This window comes from Prosopis cineraria, unplaced genomic scaffold (genome assembly GCF_029017545.1).
Source record: "Prosopis cineraria cultivar Desert tree isolate PC_DT_omini unplaced genomic scaffold, ASM2901754v1 PC13, whole genome shotgun sequence".
In the NCBI taxonomy this organism is placed as follows: Eukaryota; Viridiplantae; Streptophyta; class Magnoliopsida; order Fabales; family Fabaceae; genus Prosopis; species Prosopis cineraria.
The window spans coordinates 6,554,574-6,576,417 of NW_026555344.1; the positions used below are offsets into that span (position 1 = coordinate 6,554,574).

General features: G+C 30.7%; 2 protein-coding genes and 1 long non-coding RNA gene across 3 annotated transcripts; all 3 read left to right on the plus strand.

Annotated features, from left to right (window-relative positions):
• Positions 1-10,793: 10,793 nt before the first annotated feature.
• On the plus strand, positions 10,794-14,393 carry LOC129289826 (probable LRR receptor-like serine/threonine-protein kinase At1g05700). Its single transcript, XM_054926594.1, has 3 exons — positions 10,794-10,878; positions 13,084-13,654; positions 13,861-14,393. The coding sequence occupies exons 1-3, from the start codon at positions 10,794-10,796 to the stop codon at positions 14,333-14,335; spliced, it is 1,131 nt and encodes a 376-aa protein (XP_054782569.1). The 3' UTR covers positions 14,336-14,393.
• Positions 14,394-14,472: 79 nt separating this feature from the next.
• Positions 14,473-15,232, plus strand: LOC129290640 (uncharacterized). The gene is made up of 3 exons (XR_008588474.1): positions 14,473-14,594; positions 14,774-14,845; positions 15,152-15,232. It is a non-coding gene; the product is annotated as an uncharacterized LOC129290640 (long non-coding RNA).
• A 174-nt stretch (positions 15,233-15,406) lies between these two features.
• Positions 15,407-18,054, plus strand: LOC129289827 (probable leucine-rich repeat receptor-like protein kinase At2g28990). The gene is made up of 6 exons (XM_054926595.1): positions 15,407-15,653; positions 16,057-16,274; positions 16,386-16,512; positions 16,710-16,772; positions 16,862-17,051; positions 17,532-18,054. The coding sequence occupies exons 1-6, from the start codon at positions 15,407-15,409 to the stop codon at positions 18,052-18,054; spliced, it is 1,368 nt and encodes a 455-aa protein (XP_054782570.1).
• Positions 18,055-21,844: the final 3,790 nt, after the last annotated feature.

Below are 21,844 nucleotides of genomic sequence, written 5' to 3' on the forward strand. Positions count from 1 at the left end.
GTACAAATTGGTCAATCTTTCAAACCTCAGATTTTCAAGCTGGCAACATCAGGTGATAAAACAAATGTATTATTGAAGATAAAATAATGATGCCTCCCCACAACAAAACGGCTCGTCTCTCATGCTAAGACCTCTAATTAAACTTGCACAACTTGCTTACCAATTGAATCTGTTGAGATTACAAAAAGTTGAAGAAAGAAAACAAGATTGAACATTCATTGATGAAAATGATATAACATTACACCATTATAATTCTTCACTTGAAGAATTTACAACCAAAATTTATTCCTCACTAAAGGTGATGAGAAATAATCCCCACATATGGGATGAGGTGAGATTAACACAATGTACCTTCTTATCTAAATGCCTAGCCTTCAACTATGTATATAGACTTAGACTATGAACTAATCATTATTAAATAACAACTAACCTTTGTCCAGCGTGTGTGTGTTGCAGTCCTCCTCCACCTGGCACAACTTGCTGCCCGTGCTGCGTTTCTCCTGTTCCTGCTCCTACTCAATCTTAATTAATCAATTACACTCATAATCATAATTATCGTCACACCGTGTCTATACCAATAATAATTATACACATAATTAACTACCTTGTTCTTGATATGAGTAAGAGGACACTGTATCCAAGATATCTAGTTGTTTCAAATCGCACAAGCTTGTTGTAAATTATGTTGTAATGCACGGTGAATTCTCCATGCAATCAATCCATCTCTCGAAATTAAATCAAGCATTACTTCTTTGTGTCGATCAATCATCATTTCCTTTCCTTTTTAAATTAATAATAATTTTGATGATTACAACAACAACAACAACATATTATTATTATTATTATTATTATTATTATTATTATTATTATTGATGAAACGGTCATCATCTGGCCCGCAATTGCTATTTGCTAATTGGGCCCAAAAAAAAATCTGCCTGCCTGTCCCACATTTTAATTCTAAAAATGGAATTTTAATCTAAATAATTGGGCCTACTGATTACAGGCATGGTATGGACTTCCAGAGCGTTATTCAGACTTTTAAAATCAACATTTATTATTATATTTTTTATATAAAAAAAAGAGATGATAAAAAAAACAGAAAAAATAGAGGGGAAAAAAGCAAAAATTATGAACACGAGGCCTTTGAGAAATTATGTTCTGTAGGGAAATGATCATAATGCTCTTCAATTATATTTTTTTTTAAATAAAAGATATCCATTTATTATTGCCAATGCTCCAGTGCTCAAGCCCTTGTTAGCGATCAAAGCTCCGATGGCTGTCAGACAAAATTAAATCCTCAAAGGTGACCAAGCCATTGAAGCCGGTTAGCCTCAGTAGAAATAGGAGCTGCCCTTATAGGAGCCTGATTATCATGCCAAATGCTATTCTTTAGGGCTATGAGTCATGCATTTCTTTCGGCAGGCAAAAGTCAAGCACTAGAGCCATTTTTAGGCGGGTGCTTTTTATCCCAACCAGTTAAAGGTAGGACTTTCTCTTCTCAAAGGGAGGGCTTTTATGGATTTACCTTTGATTCAATTAAAGTAAATAGGCCTTTGCCAAAGAAATTGGCTTTCATTGTATTTCAACTAATCTCTTAATAGATGCCATTCTCAGATCTGGATGTGATGACAAGTGCTAAGGCCAAGAAGAATAGTAGTAGCGGACTTCCTCTCCAGCTTACTATTTATGGGCAGTTGAGCAATTGTCATACCTTGCTCGTTAGCGAAAGGGCTTTCAATTCGGAGATCTCAATAAGACATATGCAATGTGCCTCTAGAGCATCTACTGACCTGCCTGTGCGAAGGCCTTCTCCCTCTTCTCAGATGTCTACAAAAGGAATTGACAGTTAATCCGATGACTTTCCATCTAAGACATGGTAATTGCTTTCAAAGGCTAGATGCTGCAAGTGAATCAAAAGTAGAGAAAGGGTAAGCTCCTTCACTTCATGCCTTTGCTCGCGCAAGCGTAGTATTATATAATGCTAAACCTTATATATAAAATAAAAGAATCCTGAGTGAACATGCTATTTAGTAATGTTATTATTTGTTAATTCAACAAAAGAGCTTGTTATAGTGCAAATTGAATATTCAATATTATTTTGTAACAATATGAAGTGGACTTATTAAAACAATAATTTGAGTTATTATTTTTTTTAATGTTATTTGTAAATTCAATAAGAAAACTTGTTAACAGCACATATTGCATATTTAATCTTATTAATTTGTTATAACATGAAATGCGCTTGTTAAAAAGCTTCACTTATTATTATAGTAATGTCACTTGTTAACTCAATAAAAAAACTTATTACAATACATTTTACATTATTCAATATTATTTTGTAATAACATGAAGCGAATTTGTTAAAATTATGACTTGACTTATTATTTTAATAAATGAGCTCTGGTTGCTATCGATAGGGTTCTGATTATTAAACCTTCAATGGTAGTAGATAAATGTTTTTTTAAGAAAAAATAATTAAAAGGAATTTTGGTCATTTTCCTATAAAATATAATTTCAGTTTAATGCTTTAATCCTATAATATAATTTTAAAATTATTTGCGATTCATTTGAAATAATGTCACATCCCTCGCCAGTCGTCTGTTGAATTTCTTAGATTCTAACATGGGCATTGCTTTGGCCCAAAAAAAAAAAAAAAAACTAGCCTCTTAGTGAGCCTATCATAAACTTAGGAGAAAGATGCACCCATTTGTGTGAACATGTTGAAAATTCTTTAACCGAAAAAGGGCAACGACATTGGCCCAAAATGAAAACAATAACCTCACTATCAAACTGGATCATGGTTGGATCACGGTTAAACAATTCATGAATAAGTTAATATATGTTATACACTTAAAATAAGTAAAAAATAATCATCCATATAAAAATAACAAAAATAACTATTTAAATCCAAAAAATAGCCAAAAAAGGCAATATCCATCGATACTCTACTTTTTTTATCCCATACAATGCATGCTTGCATGTTTCTTATGTATTTGCCATTTTTCTTTGTTTTCTATATTTATTTGGTAACACACACACACACACACACACATGTGAACTACAGTTTAGAAATATTGATTAAATTATTAAAAACTAAAATATAAGAAAAAATATGTGACTGGTTTGAGCTGCGCTAACCATTGGCTCTTTTGATTTTGATCGATTTAAGCCTGGTTCAACCAATTCTATGCACTTTTGATTTTTTATAATGTTTGGACTAAACAGTGAATCAGTTCTTGATTGAACTAGTTGAATCGACTGGTTTTGTTCGACTTTCATAATATTGGTTACAATATATTATTAGTTCATAGGCTGGGCTTGTTATAGAATCATAGTTTGTATATATATCTGTTTATTTCGTATAACATGTTGAGTATATTTAAAACCATATAAATTGTTTTGACTGTGTTATATGCACCAGATGCAGGTTCCAGTGGCTGCATACTTGAAAAATATTCTGTTTTTTTTTTTTTTTGTACAATCAAATTAATATAATTCGAGACTTTTTTCAAACAAGAGGTTGTTATATCACGGAGACAACTTGCTGTTCACACACTTAAAAAATCTTTGATCCAACTTTATTGACGATAAAACCCCTTATTATTGAGATTCCCCCCCCCCCCAGTAGTCATGCTAAGCGTGTTTTTCTTTTTTCAATCACTCACACCCCCTGCACTTTCTCCACAGGAAAGCCCTCACACATCCCTTTCACAATATTTACTCGAACTTTCCCTGGTTCTATCCTGCAACCTCTCTCATTTGAAAGCGCCTTCGATGCCACTAGCCAGGCCAATAGGCCATTATTGGCTGCTAAGCGTGTTAAGCACTACTGAAAGTTATAGCAGAGGGGACCCGACAAATTAAATGTCCACAGGGGGAAAAAAAGGTTTAGACCAAGTCCGAGTCAAGTCAACTTCACAGCCATTGAGCACATAGGAGTGATTGATGACAATGATATAGTTGGATATATACAGGCTGCCAGAAGAAGTGTTGAGATAACTGCGATCCGATGACGCAATGGTTCATCTTCATTGGTTATCGACTTGACCTTGGCCACTTACAGTTTGGATTATGATTATTATGTTTACCTTCATTTTTTTGACTTTGACCGCCATTCTCAGAATCTGTCAAGAAAGATGGACATTGTTTTAACTGATAAAATCCATGACTCTACAGATCTTAGCGACCGGAAGCTCATAACCATGGTTAAGAAAATTCCACAAGGGGAGTCTCTTAATCTCATTTCAATCACATCGTCTCCTGGTTCTAGTTTACCTCCCATGATCAATGCTAATGAGATTTATTTAGAGTACTACTCCAACAAAATCGTTCAACTAACGAACAAGTTGGTAAGTGCACATATTTATTTTATTTAATTTGTTCAAATTATCACTGCTACAAAATAAGTCTTTTGCTTGCGTTTACACTTTCAAAACTTTTATTCTTAACAAAATATAGAAGCAGGAACTTAAGCTCAAGCAAATGAAAGGAAGAGACAAATGCTGCATTCTCAAATCTCGCAGGATTGGAGTCCTTGTAAGTATTTAAGCAATTTCAAGTTATATTATATTTGTGAAGCACCGTATACGTAGAAACTTCGAGTTTTGATTGTTTGCCACAAGGCATATATATATATATATATATATATAAGAACTCATTTAATGATCTCGTGTCAGTATGACTTTGCAGGGATTTGCCCAACAATCAATTGACAGGAGAAATACCAAAATCCTTGGCTTCAAAACTACCAATTTCGAACTCCAGTAAGTTCCAATGCTTTAGTGTCTCTCATATTTTATACGAAACTCTTAAAATTATTCCTCAGCAGTTGCACTAATTGTTTACATTGGACGCAATTTCTTGTATTTTTTTTTTAAACTTTCCCTTCACTTTTGCTGTGCACAAATAGTCTTCAGTTATTATTCTTCCTTGAGTCTTTTTACAAAGGTCCTTCTAAAATATTTGCTTGGTCCCTTACTGATATAAGGTGCTTTATAATGCTTAAATCCTTCCTTTTTTTTTTAAACCCAAAACGACTTTTGCTAGTAATTGTTAAAGATAATGAAATCACACCGGCATTAATTTAATAACCTTCATTTAATGTGGGTAATTTTGAAAAATAATTCAAATTTAAGACATGTTTGATATAAGGTTAACTAATTTTAAGTGAATTTCTTAAGCGTGTGAGGTAATTGATAGACCCTTATAAAAAGGATCGGAGGGATGAAGTATAATATCATTAGTACCATGATCAATGCCAAATTCAAGATCTTGAACATACAGATCAGCTAGACATTATGGCTCGTGTACAGGTAAAATTGACAGTATATATAATGATATATTTTTTCTTGCTAATTTGGATGGAAATCCAGATCTCTGTACAAGATCTTGCAAGAACATAACACTGAAGTCCATTAGAGCAACTGTTACATCTTTGGCCTCTTTTGCAACAGTTCTAGTAATAATCTACATTCATGTGATGCTCTACAAGCGCAAGAGGAAAAATCACAGTGGTCGGTAGTTAATCTCTCATTTTTCTTTAATCTCTATCTAGCTTTTCTTTTCTTAACTTTTCTTTTTTTTGTTAATGAAGGTTTACAAATGATGTGGAACTTTTCTACTGAACAGAGTATAAATGATGTGATATATAGTATATCTATAAGAATTTCTTATAAGGATTTTAAAAGCTTCTTAGCATGCTCATTTTGCCATATGAATAGCATTAAACTCATTAAGGCTGTTCTAAGGTTTATTCATTAGAATAAAATAACAGTTTAGAAGTCAAATATATTCTTTTTTATGCTCTTTTTTTGTCAGCTATAATTCAAGTAGCATTAAAATTCTATTGTTGGGTTTTCTTATACAAGTCATATTCAAGGCAAGAAAATAAGGCAGCTGAAATAAAAAATTCAGGCATTTTATCGTGCTGAATTTTGCAGCATCACCAATAACTTGGATATTGTAATTGGAGAAGGAGGATTTGGAAGAGTGTACCTTGGTAAAACTACTAGATGGTACACAAGTTTCCATCAAGTTACTTACTAAGTCATCACAAGAAGGCTTTAAGGAATTTCAATCTGAGGTAATTAGAAGCAAATATAATTTGCTAATTAACAATGTTGGGTTTTCAATCATTTAATTATTTTTCTTCATGTTTTATTCAATCATGACAAAGCTAATTAGGTTTAAAACAACAGGCAGAGGGAAATTGACCATTATGATTATTCTGTCTTAGAAGGAAGAAAAAAAATATATTTATCATAAGAGAATAAGATTCAAGTTCTTAGTTACTTGGCTCTGTTCTATATTTACATTCAACCTTTTGGTAGTGGCACGTACACTTGATGACCCTTAAGCATTTTAGTTACGAAAGAATCATCATTGAGGACATCTCCCATACATGCATCCATATACATATAAAACTCACATAGATACTCAACATTTTTAGTTGAATATATATATATATATATATGGGAACATTCAACTTAACCATTCAGAAAATCATAAATCATATATATGGTTTTGTCCTTAAGATGATAATTTTCCCTAAAGAAGAATGAAAGCCAATCATGGAAATAATCCGTTTCAGGAGATGAATGATAGTTTTCTTTGCACTTTCAAAATATTTTGCAGATAAGAGCCGATATGTTTTGAAGTGGAATGAGAGGCTTCAAATTGCATTGGATGCAGCTTGTGGTGTGTAAACTGTTTATTCTTTTTCTGTTGGCCTTAGCTATTATTTGTTTCATTTATTATATGTTCAAAGCTAACTATTTTATATTGCTCAATGGAAGTATAGGATTGAACTACCTGCATAATGGGTGCAACCACCAATAATCCAAAGAGATTTAAAAGCTTCCAACATCTTGGCCAAAGCATGCAAGTCAAGATTGCTGACTTCATATTATCTAGAGCTTTTGCTAATGAAATTAACACATGCGTATCAAGTCAAGCTTCTGGCACAATTGGTTACCTTGATCCTGAGTATGCCCTTCAATGATAAATATTCCATTCCTTTGGAAAAAGATCTTTGATTAACTTTTTGGAGCAAAATTTTTCCATAGGAGAAATTAGTCTCTATATATAGCATTACTTATAAATTCAACTTTATGATGGCTAATTAATCTTACAAAATGTACAGATTTCATAGCTCTGGAAACCTGAACAAGAAAAGTAATGTTTATAGTTTTGGGATAATTTTGCTTGAGCCAATAACAGGTCGGCGGGCAGTAACAGGAACAAATGGCAGCATAAGTCACATAAGTGATTGGGTGAGTCCAAAGCTGGAGAATGGAGATATCCATTCCATTATGGATCCAAGATTTAAATATTGGAGAATTCAGCTCAGAATCAGCATGGAAGTTCTTAGAGATAGCCATGTCTTGAATGCCACCAATTGCAATTCAAAGGCCTGATATCAGTCATGTTGTAAATGTGATCTAAAGGAATGCTTGGCTCTTGAGCTATCCCTTGGAAATGCGGAAGGAAACAGTAGAATCTTAAACACTACATTCGATATTTGTTGCGTTTCACTTGAATCAGATCTCTCAACTCCATATGTCAGATAGGATTGTTTATATTTGAAGAACTGACACAAACGGTGGAATCTTCGTTTAGTTTTTCTTTAAATATGCCTGCTCGTTAAATTATTATTGTGATATATAGTGATTTCAGTTCCTTCCTAAATAAACTTTTTTGTTATACGTCCGGGTCAGAGACTCTGCAGCTGAAATGGCTATATGTGAAAGTATTTGTGTGGTAAATATACATGCACTGATTTTAGTTCCTCCATTAATTTGTATACTTTGATGAACAGTAAGAAGATCTGTGAACCAATTAGAGAAAGTTTATTAGTTCTTCATTGATGCCTGCATGAAGTATTTATATATGTGGAAGTATTTTTGTGGTGTATATATGCTCTGCCTGGTATGAAATATGCCCGGTTTTTACCAATACCATGACCGGGCAAAACTAGTATATAATAAGACAGGGGGTTTGACCTTGTGTTGAAGGAACTGTAAAAAAAAAAAAATGAAATAACAACTGATAAAATAAATTTATTTAATAAATTATCTCCACTAAAAATATATTCTTTTAAAAAATAATATTATGATAAAAAATTCAAAACCGTAGTAGTAATTAATAGACTATAGTAGTAAACAAGATAATGTTTTTATATACACAGGCCAAGCTTTATGTCTAGCCTGTTTATTTAAACAAGCTAAGTCTGGGCTTATTCACCGCAAATTTATTTTTATAAATTGAGAATAATCACCATAGCAAATTTATACAATTCATTAAGTTCAAATTATTAATGTTTTCACCCTTTCTAAATTATTAAGAATATTAAGAACAAATTATGCCATTGAGCACATGAATATTTATAGAAGCTTTTTTTGATAAAAAGGTCATGATCTATTATAGCCAATAAATATTACAATTCATTATAAGTTAGTAAAGGTAAAGAAAAGAAAGAAGAAGAAGAAAACATGGGAGCACAAAATTGGCTAATTTGTTCCATCAGCACTGATATAATAAACCAGAGCATATGACTAATGTCTTATCGAATAACAGTCTCCTTTTGACGAGACTGTGAAAGCAAGAAATTTCCATGATGCAAAGTAATCTTCTAGCCTCCCAATTGCAAACCTCCAGTAACATCGGTACCTATCACCCATTATAAGATGTTTCGAAGGCAAGCTTGCATAGGTTGGCATGAAAATGAACAAGAGTATTTTATAATATGAAATTATTGCACCTCTTCTTTAAGAGCAATGCTGCACAAAAATTGAGGTTCCTTCTCTTGAATTTTGAAATTTTGATCGTCCAGAATATTTATAGAAGTTAGAACAAGAATTAAATGCCCCCTCCGTCTCTATATATGAAATATTTTTAATCGAATTACACAAATTAATAAAAATTGATCTAATTAAAAGTATAGTAATATTTTAATTTTGCTCCTAATTATTGTAAATAAAAAATAAGAGTACTTCTCTGTTTTTTTTCAAATTTAATAAGAGTATAATTGTTTATTTATTAAAAAATATGTTAACAATCTCTTATATTTAGGTATAAAAAATTTTAAAAGATTTTTTATATATAGGTATGGATGGAGTAATGCCCAAATAAAAAACTGCAGCCAATTAAACCAAAATTGAATCGCATTTAATTCATTTAATACCAGTTGCAAATTGCAATAGCCTGATGTGCTGATATACACTGTATCATCCAGCATTTGCGTTATTGACAATGCATTCAGAATTTTGTGGTCGAGTCAATCCCAACAATTTTATTTATAAGATATTTTTTAAAAGATATTTTAATTGAAAATATAAAATGTTTCGTAATGTTATGTAATAGATTTTCATTTGCACCCTTAAATACTTTTAATTATTGATCTCGCCGATTGTGAATCAAGGTTTTAATAGGACAAAAAATAAAAGAAATTAAATGATTTTTGATAAATTTAATACTACAACAATAACAAATTCTTTTTAACGTGCGGGCAAAAAAGTATTATTGAAACATTTGATAAATAAGACAGGTGAGTATGGCTTGTTGAAAAGTCTTTGATCCAATTGGACACAGACCTCTCGTTAATGGGCATGGCCAGGGTCCACGCCTTCTGGATGAGCTCAATTGTTGTGGATGGGAGCCATTAAGGAAGAAGGTGGTCATTGTCACATCTAGAAGAGGAAAGAAAATTAGAATTTAAAGGATAAAGATGGAATAGGCATGATGGAATCGAGTTCCATCAAAGTGGGTTTCTTCTCCTGTGAACTCCATTCCATAGAGGGGGCTTGATGGAAACAAGTTCCATTGATTTTGGTGTTGGTGAGTTCCTCCAAGAATTGGGTTGATAGGCATCAAACATGCAATTTTTATGCTTTCACTTTCATTTAGTCTTAATTTCAGCGTACCAAATGAGATGTTAGTTTAGTTGCCTAATTGGTAAGGGTTCAGGGAACCTTGGTCTTCTTTTTTTTTTTTTTTTTCAATTTAAAGAAAAACAATGTGGAAGGCTAAGCTAGCATTGTAAACAATAGAAAAAGTTACTTTCTTTGCCTCATTTATAAATCACTTTTGATATGTGTTATTTGAGTCAAAGAAACTTTAAAACATTTAATAAATTTGTACTTTTCTCATTATTAAATATACATGCTTTAATAATTGTTTGTTCTTTCTAACAAGTTAATAACATACCTTACAAATAAGATAATAAGATAAAAATGATTTTGTTTCTACATTATACTTTCTCCATAAAAAAATATAAGACATTTTCTGGCGTTAAAAGTTATAAAGCATTTTTAGTTTTTTAATATGTAATTAATGAGTCTTTTCCTCTAAATTACTCTTAAAAAATAAATCAATTAAACATTCACCTTCAATTAAAAAATTCTATTAAATAAAAGTAAATATAGAAAAATGGTATAAGTTTAAAAACTATTAATTAATTTATTAATTTACTCATTGAAGGTGTGATTTAATTAAAAATATCATATATTTTTAAGATATTCCTACAACTACAATACCAGTAGGTTAAAGGAAAGAGAACGAGAAATGAGCACATTCAATTCCCGGATCGTCTTCTTGTGCTGTCAAAAGCAAGGCACTAAATGTTCCAAAAGGATAAGAAAGAAAGTTGAGACCAAGTCCACGTTCCAACTAATGGTTGAACTGTTCTTACTTGTGAGTCTTTTTATACTCATTTTTCTGCCAATGGAAGCAGTGCCTTTCGTCTGAGCTGCCAAAAAGTTCCTTTCTCCTTTCCTTCTTCCTTTAAACTTGAAAGCATGAACAATAGTTTGTGTGTGTCTGTTGTTCTATTCCTCTTTGCTAGCCACTCAGTTCAGGTTCTCGCAGAAGCTGGCAATTCAGGTAATTATTGCGTACGCCACTCGCCCCGTTTTTCAATCATTATTTGTTCTATTTCAGAACAAGCTTTATTCATTATCAACACTTCATTCTCTTTAATTAGTTCAACTTTGTAGTTTTTTTTTAAAATGATAATAAAATTCCTTTAAATTATATGTAAATGATATTCTAATATTTTAAAGTGTCATAATTTTTTTAAAGTTTTTAAGAACTTTTTTATTATTAAGAAATTAATATAAATGATCAAATTACTCTTAATTCAAACTTGCAAATTGCTTTAGAATTCTTGTGATTTTCAAAAAAAAATTATAAATCTTGAAACAAAACTTATAAATAGTAATTGATATTTGCAACACTTGAGGAATATCGAGATTTTAAATTCAAATTTATGAATTGCTGTTAAATTCTTGTGATTTAAAAAAAAAAGTTGAGTCTTAAAATAAAACTTATAAATGACAATTGATATTTGAATTAAGGGCACTTTAGTTATTTTTATTAATTCCTTAATGATAAAATTTTTTTAAAAAACTTTAACAGAATCATGACGTTTCAATATATCAAATTATCATTTACATAATTTCAAAAATTTTTTTATCATTTTTAAAAAAATTCTTATTCAATTATCATAATTGTGAATCATCATCGACATTGACATATATAATAAAACTTGTGTCCCATCACATCTTATCCAAGTTTTATATATGAATATATAGATTTATATCATTTAAAGTTGATATAAGTTTTATGAAACTTATCTTTTTTTAAAAAAAAAAATTTCATTATTATACAATAATAAATGAGGAAAAATATTTAAAAACAAACTTCCCAAGAAGTTACAAATATCAATTTAAGATTATTCATACACTGAGTTTGGGCTATTTCCAACCTCAACGGAAAGTTAAATCAAATATATTTTTAATTTTTTATGACATGATAAATTAAGACTTAAAATATTCTTAAGAGAGATGACTATATTTAATGAATAGGTGTGTAGAATAAAAAGAAAAGAAATACTTAGTGGGTATGAAGGGCCTTTAAACCTTTATTAGAGCTTTTTTTGGTTATACACGGAAGAATTTCTATCATTTTACAAAGGGTAAAAAAGTAAATTGACTTCCTAAATTATATATCCAAGATCATCAAGAACCTTAAATTTATTTTTTGTATAAACTTCTCCTTAAACTTTGAAAAATGATATAATCTAGTTCTTATCATAAACAAAAGTTAACTTTAATCATTATTCAACTAAAAATAATAGAAAATAATCTCAAAATTATAGAAAATGATAAAAAATTACAGTAAATGATTTAAAGATTACATAAAAAGGACCAAGAAAATGTTTGGTCTTTTTTTATAATTTTTGAGATTTTTTTAATTTTCTGATTAACTATTGATTAAAGTTAACTTTTATTAATGACATGAATTAGATTGTATCACTTTTAAAAGTTAAAAAAAATATTATACAAACAATAAGTTTAATGTCTCATAAATTCTTAAAATTATAATTTAAAGTTTAATTTGCTCATTTAACTTTTAATAAATGGATGAGAATGAATGTTTTGTGGTACAGATCAAACAGAGCAGACACAAGTTTCACTTTTTATGATTAACACCTAAATTCACATTAATACACCTGTATATATATATATATATATATACTTTACAAAATTCCGTGCGTATACAATTTTTTGGATATAAAAAATTAACATTATTTGAAAAATATAACTTTTCATAAGATAACTTCTAATTTTTAATAATAATACAAAATTCTAACTTATTTTGAATTAATTTCATAAAACTTTTATATGAAGTGCCATCTCTGTCCCAATTTATTGAATACTTATAGATTAAATTACATGTATTAATAAAATTTATTAAATACATTTTACAACATTATTTTATAAAACATAAATATAAATTTTTATAAATACTCAATTTAATATAATTTTATATGTCAAACATTAAATAAAGAGAAAAAATATAATAAAGAGGAAAGGGTAATATTAGAATATTTATAGAATTTTTTCCGTTTTACCCATTATGTTTAATGTGAATTTATGAAAAATTGGGATTAAGGTTAAAAAAAAATGCATGCTTTTACGAAAATAAAATTTTATCAGTATAGGGATGGTTGTTTAGAGCTGTTTGTATTTTTGCGAAGGAGTACCCATCCATATTTACTTGGCTGATTCTTTTCCAATTTAACAGAGGGGATAAGCATTGATTGTGGAGTAACCCAAGCAAGTTGGGACGAGAATAACTTTTATTATGAGGCAGATGATGGAAATGTGGTAGAATCAGGCAAAGTGCATAATGTATCTTCTAAATATATGCTTAATGATACACAAGAACAGGCATGGAAGCAGTTAAACACTTTAAGAAGCTTTCCTGAAGGGAAAAGAAATTGTTATATCCTGAAACCCATACAAGGCAAAGGCAACAACTATCTCGTTAGAGCTTACTACATGTATGGAAATTATGACCTCAACAATTCAGTCCCTTCCTTCCAATTCCAGCTTGGCGTCAATTTCTGGACTGACACTGATCTCGACAGTACCGAGATTGGTTTCATTGAACGAATGGAGATCATTCATGTTTCTTCAACCGACAACATTTATGTCTGTCTTATCAACACTGGCAACGGAGCTCCTTTCATTTCGTTGTTGGAAGTTTGGCCTCTTACCAATTCTATATATCGAACCACTTCCAATTCATTGCCCCTAGACCTCATGGCCCGCTTTAATCTGGGAATGTCTGAAGGAGATTCTAGTTTCATCAGGTAACTATTTCCAGCCACTTCGTTAATTACTTTTTATTCTTTCAACCTCGATAAAATTTTTCTTATAAATATGTATGTTTTATCATTTGTTATTAATAACCAGTATATAATAAAAGAGAAGGAGCTCTTGATGGACTCACGCTTTAAGGAGAAAGATTGTTAACATCCTAGGAGATATTAACGTCTTCTATTAAAAAATAATACAGGTACCCGGATGACATCTATGGCAGGTCTTGGCTCAATCCGCAGATTGAAAACTCAGAGAGAATCAATGCATCAGAAACGATTCACAGTGATGAAACTGACTACAAGCTGCCAAATGAAGTATTGAGCACTGCAATCCAATCACAGAAAGGCTACTCTTCCTTATTTATCGACTTGTCAGATTACGATGCAGAGTATGAATATTACGTGTACCTTCATTTTTTTGACTTCTTGGAGCATCCGCAAAATCAGCTAAGAAAGATGGACATTGCTTTCAATACGGACCGACTGTCTGTAACTCTTAAATATCAGGAGCTCCAGACCATACGGTGGATAATTCCAAAGGGGCTCGGTCTAAATAATATTTCAATTACAAGCTCCCCAGGTTCTAGCTTGCCACCCATGATCAATGCTCTAGAGATCTTCAGGGTACTACTCCAACCAAATGCACCAACTCATGAACGAGATGGCAAGTAAATTTATTGTTTTCTTCTATTTCTATATCGTTCTGGTCTACTCTCTTAAGTTGGTCTCTCTTTATTATGTTTATTGTATGCTAAATCCCTGAACAATTACTTCTTCTGGGGCTGGAAATACCAGTCGATGCTATGCGGAATATCAAGCATGCTTATAACATCACGAGAATCGACTGGCAAGGAGATCCATGCATGCCAAGAGATTATAGATGGGAAGGTCTGAATTGCAACTCTGACAACATTCCAAGAGTGACTTCGTTGTGAGTGGTCTTCCGTTCTTTTAAAATTTCTTTCAGGACTTGCTGTTTATTGATATGTCAATTCTATTTAACTAGAACAAACAGAGTTTTTCTATGTTGTGACTTTCAATCTCTCTATTCATCTCTGCTTGAGGTAGTTCTTACGGCCAAATCTCCATTCTTAACAAAAAAATAAGCAGGAACTTGAGCTCATGCAACCTGATGGGAGAGATAAATTCTTCATTTTCCAAACTCATGGAGTTGGAGTCCTTGTAAGTAATATGTCATCTTACATTTTCTACTCTCATTCATTATCCAAGGCAATATATATAGAAGCTTCACAATATAGTCTGTGCATAAGGCATGAAAACTCTCATGTAATAATTCCATCTAATTAATTATATGTTTCATGTTGCTGGGATTTGCCCAACAACCAATTGACAGGAGAAATACCTCAATTTTTAGCAGAACTACCCAATTTGAAACGAATGCGAGTTGCGGTGCTTTAGCATATGAAAAATACCTTCTAGCTAGTTCCACAAATGTTGTGGTTTTCTCACGTGATGTATTATTAACAGTACCTTGTCAGGGAACAATCTCACTGGTTCAATTCCCAAGGCTTTAAGGGAGAAGAATGGCACTACTTTGATGTTAAGGTTTGCTCATATTCTGTGCTCTGCAGTTGCATTGTCTGCATAGAACGGCATTTCTTCCGTTTATATTGAGAATGTTCAGAAGAATTTGCCCTCTTTACTTCCTTCACTGGTGATGAAGTTTAGGTTGAAACATATTTGTAGTCTTAATTCACATCATTATTAATAGCATTAGTCCAAATGCTAGTTACTAATGTGCATATCATATTTCAATCATACGACTTGACTGTTGTATTTTTTCCTAGTTTGGATGGAAATCCAGGTCTCTGTCAAATAGGTGTTTGCAGAGCCAAAACACAGAAGTCCATTATACCAATTATTGCATCCGTGGCAGCTTCTGTAGCAGTTCTTGTAATACTAGCCTGTATTGCTGTGATGTTCTGCAAGCATAAAATGAAAAAACAAAGTGACATGGAAGGTCACCCAGGTGAGCTTACTTACACTCTCTTTTTTCTTTTGTATTCAGTTTGCCTTTCTGAATCAGTGGAAGCTTTTTTTTTTTTTTAGCTTTGCAAATTTTGTGCTTTAATTTACTTTTCCGAACTTTTTAAAGTTGACAGATTATAAAAAACTAATTTGAGGACTGATTAATTTCAGAGATGCGTAAGAAGCATCATCAGGAACAGAATATTTTTTCTGCAGAACTCATTTTTGCATGAATTTATTTTTTTTGAAGTTTCTTCACCTGTGCATTTTCCCAGTAAATTGTAATTCAAGTTCCCCTAACATTTTATTTTATATGTGTATATATATATATATTGTTTCTAAAATCACTCAAATTCAATTATGCACATATGATGCTATTTTGAATTTTTCCCCCATTATTGTAGTGAAGTTTTCTCCATTCAAGAAGGACGGGGAACTGAAATCGAAAAATCTTACATTTAATCACCTTGAAGTTCTGAGTATTACCAATCACTTTGAAACCGTAATTGGAGAAGGGGGATTTGGAAAAGTGTATCTTGGCACCCTTCAAGATGATACGCAAGTTGCAATCAAGTTACTGTCGAAGTCATCACAACAAGGGTTTAAGGAATTTCAGTCAGAGGTTAGAAGCAAAAATCATTAGTTATTGATGAAGGATTTGATCAATGTTTCCTTTATAGTGAACTTCAACATTAATTTGTTTAGTGGTGATAAGCTCAAATTCAAAATGCAGGTGGAACTTTTGATGGTTGTTCATCATAGGAACTTGGTTTCTCTTGTTGGCTATTGTAACGATGGTGACATGAAAGCACTAGTTTATGAATACATGCCTGAAGGAAATCTCCGACAGAAATTATCAGGTTTGTCAAGTCCTGTGTTCAAAATCTTGTTACAGCACTCATATCAATCTCAATATCCTTATTCTTCTAGGTGATTACAAATCTCGTTAAAAGCTGTTTTAGGATTTGCCGTGACATTACCCTAAGAAACATCCAGGCAATGAATTGATACACAACCTAAATACTCTTTCTCTATGCACAACCGAAATATTTTGCAGATAAGAACCAGCGTGTTTTGAAATGGAATGATAGACTTCAAATAGCATTGGATGCAGCATATGGTGTGTGAAATACTTTTCCCCCTCTTTGAAATTATCAATCCATGTTCCTTTCTCTTTAGAAAGTATCTTGTTGCTCAATAAAAATGCAGGGTTGGACTATCTACATAATGGTTATAAGCCAGCAATAATCCACAGAGACCTGAAAACTTCTAACATCTTGCTAAGCAAAAACATGCAAGCCAAGATTGCTGACTTTGGATTGTTCAGAGCTTTTCTCGACGACACCGATACTAAAGTCTCAACTTGTCCTGCTGGCACACTTGGTTATCTTGATCCTGAGTACATTTTTCCCCTGATTTCTAAACTTTTATTACCACCTCCGATGGCAACAACTGCATAAAAGAAATTTGTTCCATTTACCTGAACGTTAGAAAAGTAGAGTAGCCTGTGAATAGCATTTTAAACACTTCTAGCATTACATATACGTAAGTGCAACTCAAAATAATCCAATACTGATGATGTAGCAGTGATTGTGCCTAAAATATTATATTTGCTTAGCTTAATTTTCTCAATGGATAATTATTCAAGCAAAATTTACAAATTCCATAATGCTGAAAATCTAAACAAAATTTAGAGAAGTTTCTCCAATACTAAGCATCTATATTTATTGACTTCCAGCAAAATGTACTAGAATAGATTGAAAATGGCATCTTTGTCTTTTGAGCACATGTACCATGACATTATTTTTTTTGGGCCAAATCTAGGATCACATGAAAACACAAATTTTTTAATGGATACTTAATCTTGAAAAATTTGCAGATTCCATAACTCTGGAAACCTAAATAAGAAAAGTGATATTTATAGTTTTGGGATAATTTTACTTGAGCTTATAACTGGTCGGCCAGCAATAATAGGAACAAGCGGCAATACAAATCACATATCTAATTGGGTCAGTCCAAGGCTGGAGAGTGGGGATATCCAATCCATTGTGGATCCAAGATTAGAGGGAAAATTCAATGCTGCTTCAGCATGGAAATTTTTAGAGATAGGCATGTCTTACATTCCACCAATTTCAATTCAAAGGCCTGAGATGGGTCATGTAGTAGCTGATTTGAAGGAATGTCTAGCCTTGGAAACATCCCTTGAAAGTGCAGAGGGTGACAGTGGAATTTCTGGCTCTGCATCAAGGATCGGTTATTTTCCACTTGAATCAAACTCAGCTTCATGTGCCAGGTGGGACTATTTGCAAAGGCAGGCAGTCTCTCCGAACCAATCATCCTATCCAACTAGAAAGATTTGTTTTGTCTTGTCAAGTAATCCTGTTTCTCGTCTATATTTATAATAAGCCTGTTTGTCCGACGTTAGGTTGGCTCATGCTATGAAGAAGTCTGCTAATGATATGTACTAAACTATTACCACTGTTTGCTGAAGTTTTGTTTTCGTTCCTTTTTTTCTTCTGTGAAAAACTCGAAAGTTAAGGGGAAAGAAGACCTCACATAATCATATGGCCTGTGTATGTTCATTTGGTAAAATGTTGGATGCTGTCATGCCTCTGTCAATTGGAGGTGGATTACTACCACTATGTAGATTTGTAGTTCAATATTCACTAACTTCATAATGGAGAAAGAAATGGCGTCTTGCAATCCATGTAGCCGACCCCACCTAGTGGGATAAAGGCTTGTTGTTGTTGTTGTTGTTGTTGAACATACACAGGCCAAGATTAATTATTGATTTTGGCGACAATGTTGAGCCTCAATATATATAAGTGGTAATTTCTAATTTACAACGGATTTTAACTTAGAAGAAATAATATGCAATTCAGTCTTTTCACCAAAACAAAAAAAAAAAAAAAAAAAACCCCAATTGCAAGAGAGATATTTGGACCTACAGAATTATTTCAAATTCTATTGGACTTTAAATGTGAATATGTTGGTTATAGGGGCCTGCAATGCAATCTTCTCAAAAAAAAAAAAAGTAGTTCCATACTTTTTTATTAAAAAAAGGGCAATAAAATCCTTTGAATTATGCAAATGATATTTTAGTCCCTTGAAATATTATAATTTTTTTAAAGTCTTTAGAGACTTTTCTATCATTAAGTAATTAATGTAAATTATCAAATTGTCCTTAATTCAGGATTTTTAATGTGAATTTACAAATTATTATTGCATTCTTTTGATTTTAAGAAGAAAAATTGTGAATCTTAGAACAAAATTTATGAATGACAATTGATCTTGCAACACTTGAAGAATATTAAGATTTTAAAATATGAACTTACAAATTGCTATTAAATTCTTGTAATTTAAAAAAAAAAAGTCGTGAATTTTAAAATAAAACTTATAAATGATAATTAATATTTACAATACTTGAGGAATATTGAGGTTTCAAATATAAACTTGTAAATTGTTGTTGAATTCTTGCCATTTTAAGAAAAGATATGAATCTTAAAACAACATTTATAAATAACAATTGATATTTGAATTAAAGGTAATTAGTCATTTATATTAATTCTTTAATAATAAAAAAGTTTTTAAAGACTTTAAAAAAATTATAATATTTTAATATATTAAAATATTATTTATATAATTTAAAAAAAATTTATTATATTATTTTCTTCTTTATATTCGTTTTGCTTGTATGAATCTTTGCAAATATGTGCCCAAGTTCAAAAAATTTCCATGCTTTTATTAACTCGGTTGGTCATTCTGCCTTAACATTATATTATAATTAGTTTTTTTATAGATGTCACATCCACTTTAGTATGATATTTGATGGTGACATTGTAATTATGCTCGTTGCGTCCGTTAAGTTTTCTTCGTCCAAAATGGATGAACAACTGAAATAAAAAATCGGAATATTTTCTTACTCCGAGATTCTTTGTATTGCAAGATTATATGAAAATTCATTTGGTCTTTTTTCTTGTAATTTTTGATACTTTTGTGCCTTTTTCTAGTTAATTAATAGTTAAAATTAATTTTTTATTAAAAATATAGGCTATAAATTGCATTGTTTTCAAAAGTAGAGGTATTATATAAAAAATAAATTTAGAATCTTAAACATTCTTAAACTTATAGTTTAAGGATTAAATTTATAGATAACCCTATTATTTTAATTGTTTTTAAGTTTTAGTTTGTATAATTTAAGATTAAGATACATTTTTACTCCTGAATTTTTTTTAGAACGCTAAATATTATGTACTAATAAGTAAAATAATTTTATCCTTAAATTATTTTTCTGAAGAGCAAAAAACCCTTCTATTAGTTAGTCATTAATTTTTTTCATTTTCTGCTAACGTGAGATGTGTACATAGAGTTCACGCACAATGACAAGTAAAACTCTGACCATATCCTATGATGCTCTATGTTGCACAAACATTGATACACATATTGGTATGTTGATATTTTTATTTTTAAAAAGATAGGATACGATATGTTTTCGATACATGCAAATATATTTATAAAAAATATAAAAATATTAAAAATATACTTTTAATTTAGAAATAGCATATATATATATATATATAGTTTTTTTTATAGTAATACCAATCAAAATAAAATCATTAATTATACTTTAATTTCATCTCCACCTAATTATTTACCGTCTAGTCTCTGCTGATAGTTAGGGGCGGTGCTGTGAAGAAGTTAGGGGCCAAATGCATCCCCTGACTTTGAAAAAAATTACAAAAAAAAGGTAGTATATTTTACAATTTACTTTAAATATTTTGCACTCCTATCCCAAATTTAAAATGGTTGGGTTCTAAAATATTTTAAATATATTGCTGAAGCCCAAAAAAATTCAACCCAAAATTTTAAAATCATTAAATTCAAACATTAATTTTATTTTTATTAAAAAATAAATTTATTATACATAAATTGATATTTTTTTAGGATTAAGAGAAAAACTAACCTAATAATTGATAGAAGGGTGAGAAAGAGAAAGCTTGAAGTTGACGTCCATTTGCGCCTACATCTTGCTGCGGAAAGAGAAGAACAAAGCGTCAAACTGAACGAAGCGTCAAAAGGGTGTTGTTTGTGCTGCTGAAGCCTGAAGGCTGAAGCTGAACAAAGAGTCAAGAGAAAGAGATAAAGAGTTAGAAAGAGGAGGACTGATGGGACAATCTCGTTCTCATCTTAGTAACATCACCAACGTGTATTATCACTCTCTCATTGAGTCGTTGTAGAAAAAAATATATTTATAATCTTATGTTTTGTCTTTTAGTGTGAGGTTTGAAATCTTTAAATTTGAATCTCATTAATGCGAAGTAATACTAAATTTGTATTGTTAAACAGAATTGGTAGTCTTGTATAAAAATTGGTGGACACAAAAAGATATATAATTTATCTCTTAATTTATACTCTCTTTAAGTTAGCAATGATATTACTGTTTATCACAGTAACAGTAAAAAAAGTTTTTTCTACTATAAAGTTTGTGAAAAATTAGTTACAGAATGGTATGGAAGATTTATTGATGAATAATTATTTAATGACTTTTATTGAAAAGGATATTTTTCTCAGCATCGACAATGAAATAATTGCTCGATGATTCTAGAATATGAAGTCACACAGGGTACAATTGTAATGTATGCACATGCTTTTTTTAAACTTATTAAATTATTTTTAAATTATTAATTTTAAAAATGTTGCACCTCCTGGCCTAAAGTTTTGGCACCGCCACTGCTGATAGTTCCATCCTTAGAGTTTATATGCCAAAATATTATATTCCTACATTTTTATAATTAAAAATAAAATTTATCCTTTTATTATATCTAAAATGGTTAAAGTATACATTTAATTATTTAACTTTATACAATATTTCATTTTAATTTCTTAATTTTATAAAGTATCTTTTTGGTCTTTTAATCTTAACATTGTTAGTTTTATTCCAATAAAATTTTCATTGAACTTTTAAATATTAACAAAACATTATCAAATGTTGATGGAGTTTAATTTTTTTAAAAATAAAAATAATTGACAAAAAAATCATTTAAAACTAACGATATTAAGATTAAAGAACTAAAAATATACTTTACAAAATTAAAAGACTAAATTAAAACTTTATATAAAGTTAAAAAACTAAAAATATATTTAGCCTATCTAAAACTTATTTTTTTAGTGAAAAATATAATCTTTAACTTT